This window comes from Trichosurus vulpecula, chromosome 4 (genome assembly GCF_011100635.1).
Source record: "Trichosurus vulpecula isolate mTriVul1 chromosome 4, mTriVul1.pri, whole genome shotgun sequence".
NCBI lineage: Eukaryota > Metazoa > Chordata > Mammalia > Diprotodontia > Phalangeridae > Trichosurus > Trichosurus vulpecula.
In genome coordinates, this window is record NC_050576.1 from 45,819,037 (window position 1) to 45,836,270 (window position 17,234).

The following is a 17,234-nucleotide window of genomic DNA, read 5'->3' on the forward strand; positions in this document are numbered from 1 at the left end:
GGGGCAGAGATTACTCCAGACTTTGCATCCTCAGTGCCTTGCACAGTGTTTGGCACATAGTCGGTGCTTATTAAATGCTTGCTGACTGATAGTTTATGTTACAGAACCTCAGCTGGCTCCTATGAACTTCCCTACCTATCCACGCATTACTCCACTCTCCAGTGTTTCTTCTGAATCTTTTCATCCCTCTTCAAACCTCTTTGTCTCCTATCCTATCTCCCTATCATCTGAGATCCTTGCCTGATATTTGACAGAAAAATACTGTGACCATTCATCCTGCTCTGCCCCCTTTTCCTCTCCTTCCTCATCTCATATTGCCTTCTGCCCCATGTCCTCCTTCATCTCTGTCCCACATGAAGAAGGACCCTTGCTTCTCACCAAGGCTCACCCTTCCACCTGTGCGAGCGGTCCCACGCTGTCCTGTCTCCTCCAACCAACTGCCCCCTCCATCATCCCCAGTCTGTCACTTCTCTTCAATCTCTCCTAGTCTACAGCCTTCTTCCCTCCTCTCTATCAACATGCCCCCATCTCCCCATCCTCAAAATACTCTCACTTGACCCCTCTTACTTCCATCCCCACTTACTATCATCTTAAACCTTCTGCCTTTTGTGGCTAAACTCCTTCAAGAGGTCATCTTTGATAGATGCCTCCACTTTTTCTCCTTTCATTCACTTCTTAACCCCTTAAACATCTGTTTTCTCACCTTACCATTCCATCAAAACTTCTCTCTCTAGTTAACAGTGATCTCTTACCTGTTAAATCCAATGGTCTTTCCTTGGAACTCATTCTTGTTGACCTCACTGCAGCATTTGGCACTGTTGATCTCCTTAATATTCTCTTCTTTCAAAGTTTTTGGGACATGTCTCCTTCACCCTCTCCTCTCATCTATCTGACTATTCCTTCTCAGTCTCCTCTAACTGTAGGTGTCCCCTTAGGATTCTGTCCTGGGCTCTCTTCTCGCCTCCCTCCATACCAAGTCACTTGGTGATCTCATCAGCTGCCATGGAATTAACTACCATCTCTATGTTGACCATTCTCAAATCTACCTGTCCTGCTCCGACCTCTCTGCTGACTTCCAATTTCGAATCTCCAATTGCCTTTCAGACATCTCAAACTGAATGTCTAGTAGACATTGAAAACTAAACATGCCCAAAACAATTCAATATGTTTCTCCCAAACCACGGGTGGGGAACCCTTGGCCTTGAGGCCACATGTGGCTTTCTAGGTCCTTGGGTGTGGCCTTTGGACTGAGTACAAATTTTACAAAACAAATCCTCTTATTAAGGGGACTTGTTCTGTGAAATTTGGATTCAGTCAAAGGGCTGCACTTCAGGACCTAGAGGGCTGCATGTGGCCTCAAGGCCACAGGTTCACCACCTTTGCCAACCCTCTCACTCCCTCTAAACTTCTCAGTTACTGTCAAGGGCACCATCAACCTTCCAGTTCCTCAGGCTCAAAACCTGGGTATCATTCTTGACTCCTCACCATCTCACAGCTCCCAGATCCAATGTGTTTCTAAGACCTGGTGATTTTGCCTTTGCAACATCTTTCAAATATGTCCCCTTCTATCCTCTGACACTTGCTGATGCAGACCCCCATCTCCTCAAGCTTGGACTATTGTAGTGGGACTGCCTGCTCACATTTTCCCTCCCTCCAATCCATCTTCCACTCAGCTGCCAAAAGTGATTTTCCTGAAGCGCAGGTCTGACTGTGTTACCCCTCGTCCCCCACACTCAGTAAGCTCCAGTGACTCCTTATCACCTCCAGTATCAAATACAAAATCCTCTGTTTTGTGTCCAAAGCCCTTCATAACCTGGCCTTCTCCTTTCCCTACCTTTCCAGTCTTCTTACACCTTCCTCCCCAACATCTTTTCTTCAGCAGTCTCCTGGCTGTTGCTCAAATAAGACATTCCTTCTCTCAGCTTTGGGCATTTTCTCTCACTGTCCCCCATACCTGGAATGCTCTACTCTCCTCATCTCTGCCTTCTGGCTTCCTTCAAGTTTCAAGTAAAATCTCATCCTCTATAGGAAATCTTTCCCAATCCCTTTTAATCCTAGTGCCTTCCCTCTTTTAATTATTTCCTATTTTTTCTTGTTTATAACTTGTTTGCATATATTTTGCTTGTTTGTTGCCTCCCCAATTAGATTGTAAGCTTCTTGAGAGCAGGAACTGTCTTTTGTCTGTTTTTGTATCCCCGGCACTTAGCACAGTGCCTGGTACATGGTGAACACTTAATCAATGTTTGTTAACTGACTGATGGCTGTTTTTTTTTGTTTGTTCATTTTGTTTCACTAGGTTGGTATACAAGCTGAAGGCTTGACAGAGATTGTGAAGGAAACAAGCGCATCATTTATGGAATATTCCACACACAGGAAGATAAAGGAACTTGTAAAGACAGTAGGTGTTATCCTTTATCTGACTATAATGTGAAATCAAAAGGCTGGATTTCTCTAATAATAAGCTTATCTTCCTATAGATTTATAAAACACATTATCCCACATCCCCATTAAGTAAGCAGCGTATGTTTTTCCCTCCTGTGGAAGCTGGGAGCCATGAACTTGTTTTTCTTTTTCAATTGATAGTTTTATTTCAGTACAATTGATCTCCTTTGGAACACTTTCTATTTTATTTTAGGAATTTAAAAGCTTTCTTCTAAGAAGAGGTCCAATGGCTCCTTCAGATAGATAAAAAGTTGCAAGACACAAAAAAGTTAAGAATGCCTGAACTAGAACATGACAGAAACAGAATTTGAACTCAAGTTTCCTTACTTGAGATTACTCTATTTACTCACCATCAGACAATCTCATGTATTACCATTGCTCTGGAGCAACATATTTCCCTGTAGATTGGACAGGTCCATGTATGGGAAAGAGTGCTGCCAGGGGTGTCAGGAAAGCTGGGTTCCAAAGCCAGACTCTTATTAGCCGTGTGATGATGGATGGGTCGTGTAGCCACTGCGAGCCCCGCATACTGTAGGGAAAGCACCTCATAAGCACAAAGCACTATAGACATGTGAGTTATTATCCACCTCCCAGAGTGGTGGTAGGGGTAGGATAGGGGTAGTATGAGAAGCAGAGAGGAACAAAGGGAATATCGAGATGAAAAAGCCATTAGGAAACGGGAATTTTGAAAATATCAAAAGACTGTAGATATAGAACTGGACAGGACCTCATGGATCATTAAGTCCAACAACCTTCTTATTTTACAGATGAGAAAACCAAGGCTGAGTTTGATCCCTGGCCACTGAGTTTGATCTAACTCCCTCTTGAGCAGTGGGCATTAGAGGTGACAGATTAACTGAGGCCCTTTGATTCTAGAGTGAAGGCTCTTAGACTCATCCCACATTTCCTTCTAATCAAAATAATTTAAAAGCTGAACAACATGAATACAAAATCACAGAAGGGTTTTTAGGAATCATCTCCTCTCATTCCTGCCCAGAGGCAGGTGTGAATGCATATTTAGACAGAAGCTTGTATGCTTTCTTCTAGTCTATCTGCAAGAATAAAAACTTTATAATCTCTCTTAATCGTTGGCTCAACCTAGCTGTCAAGAAATTCTTCCTTTGCCCAACTAGAACCTCTTCTGCTTTAATTAAAGCCCTCTTTTCTTATTTGTTTTATTTTTGTGAATTTGGAAAATAATTGCCAAGTGTCCACTTGAAAAAATCCTATACCTGAACATAATTATGAGACTACCCTTCAGCCTGCTCTTCTCTGCTCAATTTTTTTTTTCATTTTTCTTGAATTTCTTATAAGGTGATGTATCATTTATGTAAAACAGAAAAATATGTGAACAATAGAGATGACACATTTATACATGTTGGTGATTTTTGGCTCAGCCATTCATTCTGGGCTTTTACATTGGAGCAAGTTTAAGTAGCAATAATTTCTACACGTTGTCACTCACCAAATTCCTGTTAGCCTGGACACCTTTGGGAGCTTTTCTGACTTCTTGAGGTCACTAAGCATTTGCCTACACAAGCAACAACTTAGGAAATTCTAACTATGGTCATAAGGGTGAATGTTCACATATAGAGGCTAATTTAATTATTTGTTGGACCTAAGCAAGACCGAAAGAATTTAATTCTGGTGAAACAGGCAATTCTTGAGTTATCCTTAGTCCAGAAGAGGCAGAAGTTGTTTTATTTTCTTTTGTTTTTCCTGTGTGGCTATTCGATTGTAATCTCCTCAAGGGTAGGGAGTATCTTTTGCCTTGGTTTGTATCCCCAACGCTTCATAGGTGCTTAATAAATTTTGATTGAATGAATTAAAAATGGAAGGTCTTTAAGTTATGAGGTCTACTAGACTACACTAGACTGTAGTGGCCATCCAAATGAAACTTAAAATGAATCACAAACACTGTTGGCCTTTAAATCAGTCTGATCTCTGGGTTCCTTTAGAGGTAAAACAGTACATGAACTATAGGAATAAACCTCTGGAAATTCAAAAGGTTGCTCTTGGCTGTCAATCCATAGTAACAGTATAACATGGAGCACTTTTTTCCCCCAGAAAGGCTGTTTCAGGGGTAGACGGAATCATAAAGACTTGGGTTCAAATCCTGACTCTGATACTTATTTGTCGTGTGACTCTAGGAAACTTCCCAACCTCTCTGAGCCTCAGTTTCTGAGTCTGTTGAACAAAAATAATATTTGGAAAGCCTACCACAACAAATTGCTGTAAAGCTTGAATGAGATGATGCACAGATGCTTTGCAATCTTAAAGGAACTATATAAATGACAGCTATTATTAGAGATCAGGAAAAAAAATGAATGCAGGTTTCCAAGCTGCTTAATGTCTAACCAGAGAGTTGTTATAACTTGCCCAGGCATTCAGAGAACTGCTTCAAGCATGCTACAAATGGACAGATTTTCCTTTTTAAAAAAAATCAATTTTCTTTTTCTCCCCTCAATTAACAAGTATTTATTTTCTTTCCCTCTCATAGTCTCGTTCCCTGAGGGGAAAAAACACAAAACCCAAAACCTTTGTAATAAATATGCGTAGTCAAGCAAGACAAATTTCCCCATGGGCTAGAAATGTTGTCTCATTCAGCACAGTGAGTCTCTTTCCTCTCAATCAGGAGGTAGGCAGTATTCTTCAAAACTGGTCCTTGGGAATTGGTTGGTTACTGTGTTGATCAGAGTTCCTAAGCTGTTTTTTGTTATTACAGAGTCATGTTATAGTATAAATTGTTCTTCTGGTCCTGCTCACTTCACTCTTCACATCAGTTCATAGGAGTTCTCCAAGGTTTCTCTGAAATCGTCCCCTTCCTTGTTTCTTACAGCACAATAGCATTCAATGATGAGAAGCAGAACAAAAGAGGTTTTCAAAGAAGAAAAAACAGTCAAAGAATGGAAATTTTGAAGCTAGGATAGGATCTTTGATTTTGAGCTGGAAAGAATGGTGGAGACCATCCTGTGCAACTCCTTCATTTAGGAAACTGAAGCCCTGAGGAATTAAGTCACTCAGATAAAATGTCAGGGCTGGGATTTGAACCAAGGTCCTTTCAGAATCCTTTCCACTGAACCATGCTACTTTAGGAGAGTCTCTTTCTGTCATTTGTAGTAATATTCTATTTGCTGAGTGCTCAGAAGGGTATCTAAGCTGACTTTCCCCACCCCCCCCCACCCTTCCCCGTTCTTCTGTAGCTGCTGGGATGGAAGGAGCTACCAGCTGTCAAGCCACTGCTGTCTGCCGATCTAAAGTTGTTTGATCAAGAACTTGCCTTTTTTGATGTGGACAAGGGCTTTATTCAGGACATTCTGAAGGTACTGACTTCCCCCAAGCTTCAGGCTTGGTATCTTCTTGTGGACTTGACCATAGTTCTCAACTCCTTTCACCTTGCCTTCCTGCTGACCCCCCTCTTCTGTCCCTGTAGGAGCTGGCTCAGCCAACAGATGGATATAGCATGCTGAAGAAAATCCCTCAGCTCCTCAGTGGTATCTCAGGCCAGTGGACTCAGGCCCTGGGCTTAGCAGAACTTTGGTACACCATTCCTACTTCCATGGGACTGCCCTTGGAATACAGTTTCTGTGCTACTGCCCTGGCACACCTTTCAGCTAATGGTGAGTTTGGCTAAGTCACTCCATCACCTCCAACTGCTACTCAATGTAGCTACCCAGTGCCTTCAAGGAGCTTACAGTCTTTTTAAAGAACCAAAGTGGGCACATGGGGACCATACATAGCTCTGACTCTAAGTGCAGTCTGATTCTTGGAGTTTGGACGAGGAGAGATGAGTGTGAGCTAGAGTGGACCATAGGAAGATTTTTCAGAAGACAGACCTGAGCTGGGCTTGAAAAGAAGGCAGAGGAGCAATAACCAAGGAATTAAGGAAAGGATGAACATGGGACCAGGAAGGAGACAGTGTGGTGTAATGGAAGGAGTCCTGGACTAAGGGGAGCAGGGTCCTGTCTCTGATGCCCAGTACATGTATGACCTTGGGCAAGTCATTCTGGGCCTCAGTTTCCTAACCTGCAAAATGAGGCAGCTGGACAGTGTGGTACAGTGGAAAGAATGTTTGCTAAGTCCTACTTAGCCACCTTCAGAATACTTATCTGTAAAATGAAGTAGTTGGACAAGACGGTTTCTGAGGCCTCTTCCAGCAGTATAAACCTAGGACCCTTGAGGTCCCTTATATCTATGTGAACCTATGAGACCAGCCTGACTCGAGTGTAGGGAATGTCCTGAGGAGCAACAGAAAATCAGGCTGGTGAGAGAAGGTGGAATCACTTGGGGTCTTATATTCCTCTTCCTAGGGTTTAGACAACCTTTTTTATGTTTTGTCATTCACAGTGGATGCCAAAGTAACCCGTCCTCTATCTGATGATTCAGTAACTCCTCAGTCATCCAGCCCTATAGTTCAAATGCTTGCTGACATCAAACCCTGGTAAGGAGAGACGTTTCAGACAGAGGATGCTGAGATTTATTTTTACTCCTGAGTTCTGGGTTCTAAGGAACCCATAATGTGCCTTTCCAGATGACTAAGAGATGGTTGCCATTACTCCCATCCATATATAATGATGACTTACTTAAGGGGCTGCACATACCCCTGCCCCCAGTACAAAAGGGTTAGGATTATACTTGGGAAGAGATGCTGCATAAACCCTGCTGCAGGGAGGCAGACTCCTAGCAAATGCCACAAGGAGGTTGCTTTGGGGAGAGGGAACATGGCAAGGCTGGCTTGGTCAGAAGCTCACCTAGGGCACAGGAAAATCTTGGGATTCTTCCTTGGTCAACATATGGAGCCTGCCTTCCCCTTCTTTGTGCCATGGGCATCTTTCATGAATGTTCCTGACTTATGCTTATGTTAGGCTCTTTGTCTACACATAAATCTGGTTCAATGGGTAGCCAGCATCACAGTTTAGCTTAAGTCGACTTCCTTGGACCAGTGGTGCAACCTTGTTGAACACAGTTGCTCATAGTGACAACAAAATTCATTCTCCAGAAAAATCTGAACAATGTTCCTTTGACATAGCTAATGACCTCTGGGTTTCCCAGATACTGAGGGGAAGAAGGGATGTAGTGTTAGAGGTAGGCACAAAGCCTGTCACAACCTTCAAGTGGGTATAACCTGTTGTTTATTTCCATCTGCCAAAGGAGTACGAGTGTTAGATGCCCCTTAAGTTCTGGTGCATAGGTACAAAGCCCCACTCACCTACCCTAGTTATGGTTCTCTGTGTGTCTTGTCTGTCTGCCTTCTGCATAAAAGGATTCCTCTGAGGGAGGTTGGACAGTGTAAGCAGGAGAAGGTATCATTCCTGGCTCATCACACATGCAACCTTTGCTTTGTTCCTCCTCCTGTAGTGTGTACTGGTACTCTGTGGCAGCAATGAGCATCAACACCCCTGTCTTCCAGTCTGGCATTGAGCTCCAGACGAAGCTCCAGGCCACTTACCCAGTGAAACTGGACATGAAGTTAGACCTAAAAGAGAAAAACTTTACGTATGAAACCTTCCCATGGCGCCCAGAGACTGAGCTCCTGATGGCCAGGTATACTAGTCATCCAGATCTTCCCCCAGAGTCCTTGAAGGAACAGAACAGCATTGACAAAGCTGGAACTCCATTTGAACTTTCACATCACCGTGCCTTCCATCGGGATGTTCTGATTACATAGCTGCCTCTTAGAACTGCCTTGAAAGATTCAGTTCAGTTTGGAGACATTTATTCTTAGAGATTTCAAATGATGTACTGGGCAGTCTATTGGTTTTTCTGTATTTATTCATGCGTATTATTGACTTTCTGGAATAGCGCTGTTTTCTTAAGCCAACAATTGCTTCTCTAGGGCCTCCCTTCCCCTGAGCTCAGAGATGAATTCAGGGGCCAAGATGCATCCAATAACCAACAGTCTCTGACACCAAGTTTACTCTCACCGTTCCCATAGTGCCGAGGCATTTGCTACATCAAGAAAGAGTTGGGAGTCAGAAACCGAAAAGAAGATTCCTCTAGTTCCTGAGGAAGCAGAATCTGAGATCTCCATGGGGAAATTTGGTTCTGCAGAGACGACTTTTCAGGTAGCGGGCAAGCTCATAACGAATCTGGAAGATTAGAGGCTCCTATAGAAAATGGCCACAAGGGCATTAGCCGTCCAAAAGAGACAGTCAGTGTGCGATTGTTGGAAGAGCTGAGAATTAACCCTGATAATGGCTCAAGCATGACCTTTTCTAGCAAGGCTTTCCTGCTCCCTCTGCTGCTGGTGCCCTCCCTCCCTCCTCCGTATTTAAGAAATAGAATCATGATAGGACTTCAAAGTTTGCAAACCACCTTGCCTACATTGGATCCCCACAACAACCCTGGGAGGTAGGGGATACTATTAACCCATTTTATAGACAAGGAAACTGAAGCAGACAGAGGTTAAGTGACTTGCCCAAGGTTACATAGGTAGTGTTTCATGTGGGATTTGAACTCAGGTCTCTTGACTTCAAGTCTAGTACTCACTGTGCTGCCTTTTTTGCTCTCTTGCTCTCTCCCTCTTTCTTCCCCCGTATACACACACACACACACACACACACACACATACACACACACATGCATACAGGTGTGTGTGTGTGTATGTCTGTGTATAGATATGTATATATGTGTATGCATGTGTGTGTGTGTGAATGGTAAAAAACCTCAAAAGGAATAATGACTTGGACATGACTGAAACAAGTGAATACGAACGACATAGGAATCTAGTTAAATGAGGAGTCATCATCATGGCTTAGTCGGAATAGGTTGACTTCCCGGGGCCAGTGGTGCCACCTGGTTGAACATAGTTGTGGAAGGGATGAGAAGTATGTGTGTGTGTGTGTGTATGTGTGTATTTGTGTGTGTAGAATAGCAATTCTAACAGGCAGATAAGAAGTGTATGTGCATACACACACATCAATATACAAACATATGTGGGCATGCATATACGCATATACATGTGTATGGGAGCAGCATGTTCATGTACATAGGAATAGACATATCAACAGGGAGATAAGGAGGTGTATGCACAAAATGCCTACGTGTTACACGTGCCCATATGCATGCATATACAAATGTGTTTGCAAAATTTATCTATGTAAATGCCCATATGTATGCACAATAAAATTTGTGTCTCTCTTTACTTATATGCATACGCATGACCCAACACATGTGTATATTATATGCGTGTATATTTCCTGTATGTATTCATACATGTGCAGATGTGTGTGTATTTATATGTAGTGTTGTTGTTCAGTCATGTCTGACTCTTCATGACCCCATTTAGGGTTTTCTTGGCAGAGATACTAGAGTGGTTTGCCATTTCCTTCTCCAGCTCATTTGATGGGTGAGGAATACACACACACACACACAACACACACACATGGACACACACACACACACACACACACACACACGCTTCTTATTGTTAGAATGGAAGTTCCTTGAGAATGCAGAAATTATTTTTTTCTTTATATTTGTCCCTAGGTCCCTGTCAGTCAGTTAACAAACATTTATTAAGTACTTATCTGCTACTATGGGCCAAGCTCCGAGAATGATACAAAGACTGGGGAAATCCCTACCTGCCCTCAATAAGCTCCCATTCTAAGGGGCAGGGCAGGCAATCTGGATAAAGAACTCTGTCCAGATGAGAGATACAGAGGAGGCATCTGAAGGGAGAAGGCCCTAGCTGCTGGGCAGGTAGGGGGAACCCTGGAAAGGCCTCTTGAGGAAGGTATGACTTATCTGAGTGTTCAAGGAAACCAGAGAAACCAGGAGGTGCCATTGAGGGGGAAGAACATTGTTGAACAAGGGGGCAATCTATGCAAAAGCATGGAAAAGTCACATTCAAGGAACTGCGAGTGAGTCTAGCACATAGTAGGTGCTCAATAAATCCTTGTTGACTAATAATGTGTTTGAAGACTCTTACTAGTACCATCCCCTGCCTCTTAATGATGATTTCCAAAATGTCCTTGTTCAAATGTAGCAAGGAAGGACTTCTGAAGCTATCCCTCCCAATTATTCTGACTCCTCCGAGCCTGAGCTTCACCATGACGAAAGTGGAAAGGCCCATTTCCAAGATGCGTGGCTCAGCCTGCCTTATTTGGGTCTTCATTCCTACTTCTCCATGAAATCCCTTAGTGCCGCATCATTCCAAGGCTCCATTCTCCATCACATAGTGGGAACACATGAGGCTTGGATTGTAGCCAAACCAGGTAAGGAAAGAGTTGGGTTCCTCTTGGGGATGGTAGATGGGAGACCAATTACCCTGATGTCCTGTGTACTGGGCACCTTATACAGATGCTACTATTGAGAAGATTGGGCTGGACATTGAAGCAGGACCTAAGGCAGCTTCCAGACTAACCCAGATGGTGAGTGCCAAGGCGTCGAAGAAGGACGGATGCAAAGAAACCTCCAAAAGATCCTGGGGATAGAAAATGTGCTTAGTGTGAGTTGCCTTATAGCAGAGCCCTTCCAGATTGTCTCAGGCAAACCCAACCCATGTTGCCATTATGCCTTAGGAAATCACCTTGAAAAATGAAGAGGGTTTTCCCTCACATCTTCCGAGTCATTTTTAAGTCAAAAAAGAAATCACAAATTTGTGTCCAGGTTTTTATAATTTTCTTAGCAATTTCTTCCATTTTGTAAAATTATTTTTGTTTTTCTCCTATAGCAAAATCCTCTTCTATCCAATAATGGCATCTATCTATCACTTTAAGGTTTGCAAATCACTTTCCATGTTAGCCAATCTGAGGAAAACAACATGGTGATAGTGGGAAAAGCAAAGCAGTTGGAGTCAAGGGACCCGAATTCAAATTCTGATTCTGCTGTTTATCTCTCACCCTGTCACCTTGAGCAAGTCACTTTCCCTTGTTGGGCCTCAGTTTCCCTAAATGCAAAATGAAAGGTGCGACTATAGTCTCCTCTCCCTTTAAATATATGCTGTTATTAATTTAATTAACATTTATTTAAATAAACCTAGCTAGGAACAGCTAGGTGAGAGAGTGCATAGAGCACTGGACTTGGAGTCAGGAAGACCTAAGTTCCAATCTTGCCTTCAACACTTCCTTGCTGTGTAGCTGTCAGCCTCAGTTTCTTCCGCTAACATGGAGATGACAAATAGCACCTGCCTCACAAGGTTATTGTGAGGCTCAAATGAGAAGAGCTCTTCACACATTTTAAAGCACTACACAAATGCTGGTATCCACAAGATGGAAATTGGTTCTCAGTCTTAAGCCAGGACCGCAGGTTCTCTGCTTCTTAGGAGCATGATGGTTTGGTGTCATAATCTTCCAGCATCCTATGTGCTTTGTAGGAGAAATCAGGCAAAAATGGAGTTCCGCACAAGCAATACTGGATTCCATCTACCAGGAATGTCCCAGGGATACAGGAGTATGGAGACATCGGTTCCTCCAATTCCTCATCTGTCTCCTTGACTTCTGACAAAAACCCCTCAGACATCATTGGCAAGGAAGGCAAACAGCCAGTCCAAAATGGCAGCATCCGAGGCCATGCTGCCAGTGAGAGTGGCAGCAGTAATGGAAGTAGCAGTCATGGTGGTAGCAATACCACCGATCGCCAGTCTATCCATGAGCAGGTTCATAGATTCACTGCAGTCTGAGCTAAAACTAGGAATCCCAGCAGCTGAGGCAAATCCAGTTAAGGGGGTGGTTGTGGCAGTGACACAGAAAACAGTGCAATTCTGGGTGCAGAGTCTGGCCCTCACTCTCATGGGTATTGGATGGGATGGGAGAGTACTACCATAGCTACAGGACTCTGGGGCTGGTGACCTGGAGGTGCTTAGGGTTAGGGTAATGCATGCTGGTGGAAAAGCATGAGGCAAGGGATGGTATTCATAGCACAAAGAGAAAGTGCATCCTTTCCTTGGGCAAGCATGCTCCCTGGCGTGTGGACACTCTGAATCATAGCCCCATGAGTCCCACGTTAGTTATGGCTTTAAGTAGTTTATTGGGTTTGGAAAGGTCATGCATTAGCATCACTATGCATATGAACAAGAAGATAGTATGATCTTCTCAGAAGGATATCTGTCTATCTATCATCTATCTTTCTATCTATCTCCATTATCTATCATCTATCTATCTATCATCATCATCTATCATCATCATCTATCATCTATCTGTGTATCTATCTCTCTATCTATTCTGTCTATCTGTCTACTTATTACTTTTCTTATATTCATCTAAGTTGGAGACTCCACAGTCTTCCATGATAACACAGACTCATACATAGGATCAAAGAGCTAGAGCAGGAAGGGACTCAGAGCCTCTCTAGACTAACCCCCTTCATTTACAGAACGGGAAATTGAGTCCCAGAGATGTGAGGTGACTTGACTAAAGTCACACAGGGTCAGAGCCAGGATTCCACTTCAGTTCTGCTACTCTAAGTTTAGGTCTCACAGTGAAAATTTGCCTTCCCTCTGAGACTACGCCCCCCCCAATTTATCCTGTATCTAGCTTGTTTATTCATAATTGTTTGCACATTCTCTCCACATTAGACTGTAAGTTCCCACTAGATTGTGAGCTCCTTGAGGGCAAGGATTGGCTTTTGCCTTTTTGTATCCCCGGAGCTTAACACAGAGCCTGGCACACAGTAGGCACTTAATAAATGTTCATTGAATTGGATTGAAGGCAGGGGCTGTTTTTTTGACACACGCACATACATATACACACATATATATTTATTTATATTTATTTATCTCGCTTAGCAGAGTGCCTGGCATATAGTAGGAATTTAATAAATACTAGTTGACTGATTGAACTGTTGGTGAAGATATCTTTGTGCTAATTTCCCAGTTCTCCATTTAAAAACTATGTAATCTTTGGCAAATCACTTGACTTTGCCAGACCTCAGTTTTCTTATCTGTAAAATGAAAGACTTGGACCAAATGATCTAAGTTTCTTTCTAGCTCCAGATGAATGATTTACCCTATGGGCCAGATCCATATTCCTCCATTGTTTATATGAGGGGGCTTATTGTATCCTAGAAGGTGGGCTTCCCCGGTCTCTCTTGTCTTTCCTCGAGCTCAGATGATGTCCTTGGAGAACAATCATCCACTCACAGTAACTGGAATATTTCGGGTAGAACGCAGTGACCATAAGCCTGACAGCTTCCAGTTTGCTGTTTTCACAAATAAGCACTCCTCCAAAGCTGGGGTCCAGTTATGGGTCGCTAATTTCACCAATAGTAGCCAATGGAAAGCTTGTGTTGATGTCACCTTGGAGACTTTTTACTTGGCAAAGGTAAACCACAAATCTCACTGATCAAGAGGCCAATACATACAGATGTTTCCATTTATTCCAGTTCCCAATAGGCTGATGGCCTGTCCCATTCATACATTGTAGGCATCCCTGAAATGGGGTGAGAATTGCCAGGAGTATCAAGTTTTGGGAGAGATTGTGACTGGACAGTTTGCTAATCGCTCCACTGTGCAAATGAAGGTTTCTTGGTCAGAAGTCTCGGCAGAGGTCACAGAAATTGGAAAATGGTGAGATTCCCTCCAACCACCTTATCTTTTGTATTTCCTAAATGGGCAGATGAAGATTGTTAGGCTTAATAAGAGAGAGGAGTCACAAAAGATTTGTGGAGACCTGGTCTACAGATTTCTTTTGGGTCATGGTCTAGATGATTCCTAACTTCCACTCTTGCCCCCCCACTTCCCAAGCTGAAACTGTTTTCATAGGCCCCTTTTAGGGCATCTGTGAACTTGGATGGGGAAAAAACAAATTACATCTTTATTTCAATATATTTTTTCTTCTTGTAATCATTTCAATTCTCTTTATAATGCTATGGATTTTATTTTATACATTTCAGAAGGAACATTAATTCTGAGAATGAGTCTATAGGCTTCACCAGATTGTCAAAGAGTTCCATGACACAAAATAAGTTTAAGAACCCCAGAGCAAACTTTTCATTTTATGTTTGGGGATTGTGAATTCAAGAGAGGATAACTCATTGTCCCAAAACGAGAGAAGTAGTAAATGTCAAAGCTCGTATTCGAACCAGATTCTCCGACTCCAAATTCAATTTTCTTTTCATTTCCTAATCTGTCTCTTTGTATTCCCAGTGTCTTGTATTTAGTAGGTGCTTAATATGTATTTATTGAATGGATGAATATTTTCTACTCATTTCCAGGTTTTATACATTCATTCCTGGACTTCTCTCTAGATTGGGATTCTCTGAAAGAGCCTGGAAAAATCCCCTTCAGAAGGCCAGCTTGACGATGGCACTCACAACTCCCAGAAGTGGGGATGTCACCATCAGGCTACCCCATGTAAGTGTGCCCGCCATGGTTCAGGGATTCTCCTAGAAGGGATCCTTTTACTCACTCTCTTTTCCTTTGTTGTTGTTCCATCGTTTAGTCATGTCAAACTCTTAGTGAAACCCTCTGGGGTTCTCTTAGCAAAGATAATAGTGTGGTTTGCTATTTCCTTTTCCAGCTCATTTTACAGATGAGGAAACTGAGGCAAACAGGGTTAAGTGACTTGCCTAGGGTCATACAGTCAGTATGTGTCCAAGGCAGGATTTGAACTCAGGTCTTCCTGATTCCAGGCACAGAGCTCCCCTAGCTGCCTTTTTTCATTGGCAGGTTACTTTTTATGGACACGACATTGTCTTCCCTGTCCCACACCGTACAAGTCTACTGGCACCTGCTCCCAAGCTGCCTATCCAGGTGGGGCATTTCTTTGCACAAGTCACAAATTCCATTATGGAGACTTTCCAAGGTGAGAAAATTGGTTTCTAGGGGTTTTGTTTTAGGGTTTGCATATGCAGTACTCCTGCCCAATGAGGACCCTCCCATGGAAATCAGCAGTATCTATCAAATTAAATAAATTCAGTTCAATTCAACCAGCATTTATTGAATTAGAAAATGGTATCTTGACACCTTGTACTTCCCTTTTCCAGAGGTGGAGGTCTCTGGGTGTGGAACATTGCATATAGCATAAGATTCTGTAGATGGGTTGATCAGTTTTATTGATTTCTTCCTCTTCTTTTCCAAATTCTTTGTTATGAGAAATGATCCTCTTGGAGGGGAAGGGTACAGGCAGAAATCTAGGCAATATAAAAGCAAAATATATGCATAAAATAAGGTTGAAAAAGAAACAGAAAAAAGAGAAAATTATGTCTTAGGGTGTTGTGGAAAGAATACCAGATTTTGAGTCAGAAGATGACTGTGTACTATGTAAGTTTGGACAAATCACATGACTGCTCTCTACCTGAATTTCCTTCTCCGTAACATGATGGGGTATGACTGGAAGACCTCTGAGGTCCCATGCAGTTTTGAAGACCTGCTGTTTTACACTAGGGCCAGTCTTAGGATCATGGCCTTCATGCTCTACCTTGCCCTTACTCTCTGCCTTCCTATAGGCTTTGCCCAATGGCTGGAATATGTCTTCACTTGGGCCCCATAGAATTCTAAACTTCCTTTCAGAGTAAGCTCATGGACTGGCTTCTATGGGAAACCTTTCTTGACTCCCCTCATTGGCAGCATCCTTTCCCTCCTCAAGTTATTTTGTACTACCATAGGCTTAAAGTTGGTAGGGACCTTCGAGGTGATACCTCTTCATCTTACAGGAAAGGAAACTGAGGACCAGAGAAATGCCCCAGGTCACACAGCTGGTAGAAGTGGGGCCATCCTCTGACCCCTGATCCAGCCCTGTTCGCACTGCATCTTGTGGTCTTATCTACCGTGCTAGATCACTGACTCTTGGGAACATTTTCCTTCACCACAAAATGGGGGAATTGGACTACATGTGATTTAAGGTCCCTTCCAGGTTCAAATGCTATGGTCCTAAATGAACAAATTCTCACTTTTTTCCCTCAGCTGATTGTTCGGTCAATCGAGAGAAGATCTCCACTTTTAATGGAATCCAGTATAGCTATCCCCTGCTTGCTGACTGCTTCCATATCCTGACCCAGGATGCTAGCTCCGAGCTGAGGTTCCTGGTGTTGATAAAGACAGCTGAAGGGTCTGCTGACCAAAAGGCCATCAATGTCAAACTGGCCAATCAGTAAGCCGTTCCAAAGCTTCTGGGCAGAACTACTTAACTAACAGAAGGTCACTGCAGTAGTTTGTGAGTGGTTCTGGTTCGTCCTGAGAAACGGAGAGAGAATTATAATTTTATATGTCTCCACAAATGTGGAAGCAGCTTATTAAATCATCTACTTGGAAATTCTGATGGGCTAAATTTTCCATATGCTGCTCAAATGCATATGTTCTTTCTATTACAATTACCTTATGGCATATGTTGAGCATCATTTAAAAAACACCCCTTGATGAACTAGGGGCACGGACTCATTTTCTTGTTAGCAAATGTTTAAACAGTCCAACTCACCCTGCTATCTCCTTCTCTCCCCCACCCCCATCTCTCTCTTTCTTTCCCTTCTTCTATCTCCCCCTCTATCTCCTTCTCTTTTCCCCCTCTATTTCTTTCTTCCCCCCTATCTCTTTTTAAAGTGACATTGACATGTATCCTGCTCAAGGACACCTTTGGCTTCAGGTGGATAGCAAGGACACCCCCCTGAATGGAAGCATCATCCTCTCTGGCAATGGTGGGTATTGTCCTCTTTTATTGGTCCTTCTTTTTCTCTTCTATTTATTAGAAATGGAGAAATATGCCAGCCAAGACCATAATATAACCTGGTGGTGAGAGCCTCTGATTCACCTCAGTTTCCCCATCTGTCAAGTGATGGTCCCTTCTGAGGTCTCTCCCAGCCCTAGATCTTTGATCCTATAGTCTGGTGATTCATGACTATCTCTCATGCCTGGAAGC

The 17,234-nt window shown here is 42.9% G+C and overlaps 1 protein-coding gene across 9 annotated transcripts in view; it reads left to right on the plus strand.

Annotated features, from left to right (window-relative positions):
• Window positions 1-17,234, plus strand: part of LOC118846179 (vitellogenin-2-like) — a 66,570-nt gene that overhangs the window by 41,815 nt on the left and 7,521 nt on the right. For 7 of the 9 annotated variants that reach the window (XR_005010170.1, XR_005010171.1, XR_005010172.1 and 4 more), the window contains 14 exons: window positions 2,297-2,398; window positions 5,646-5,765; window positions 5,876-6,062; window positions 6,790-6,883; window positions 7,801-7,986; window positions 8,378-8,507; window positions 10,430-10,658; window positions 10,744-10,814; window positions 13,491-13,703; window positions 13,806-13,948; window positions 14,596-14,734; window positions 15,050-15,185; window positions 16,286-16,472; window positions 16,919-17,013. Coding sequence is in view for 6 of the 9 variants with exons in the window: in XM_036754459.1 (XP_036610354.1) it covers window positions 2,297-2,398; window positions 5,646-5,765; window positions 5,876-6,062; window positions 6,790-6,883; window positions 7,801-7,986; window positions 8,378-8,507; window positions 10,430-10,658; window positions 10,744-10,814; window positions 13,491-13,703; window positions 13,806-13,948; window positions 14,596-14,734; window positions 15,050-15,185; window positions 16,286-16,472; window positions 16,919-17,013 (2,032 nt within the window). In the remaining 3 variants the exon portion in view is untranslated. Of the gene's footprint in view, window positions 1-2,296; window positions 2,399-5,645; window positions 5,766-5,875; window positions 6,063-6,789; window positions 6,884-7,800; window positions 7,987-8,377; window positions 8,508-10,429; window positions 10,659-10,743; window positions 10,815-13,490; window positions 13,704-13,805; window positions 13,949-14,595; window positions 14,735-15,049; window positions 15,186-16,285; window positions 16,473-16,918; window positions 17,014-17,234 lie in introns of those variants that run through there. The other 2 variants (XM_036754461.1, XM_036754464.1) reach the window with 2 other exon arrangements.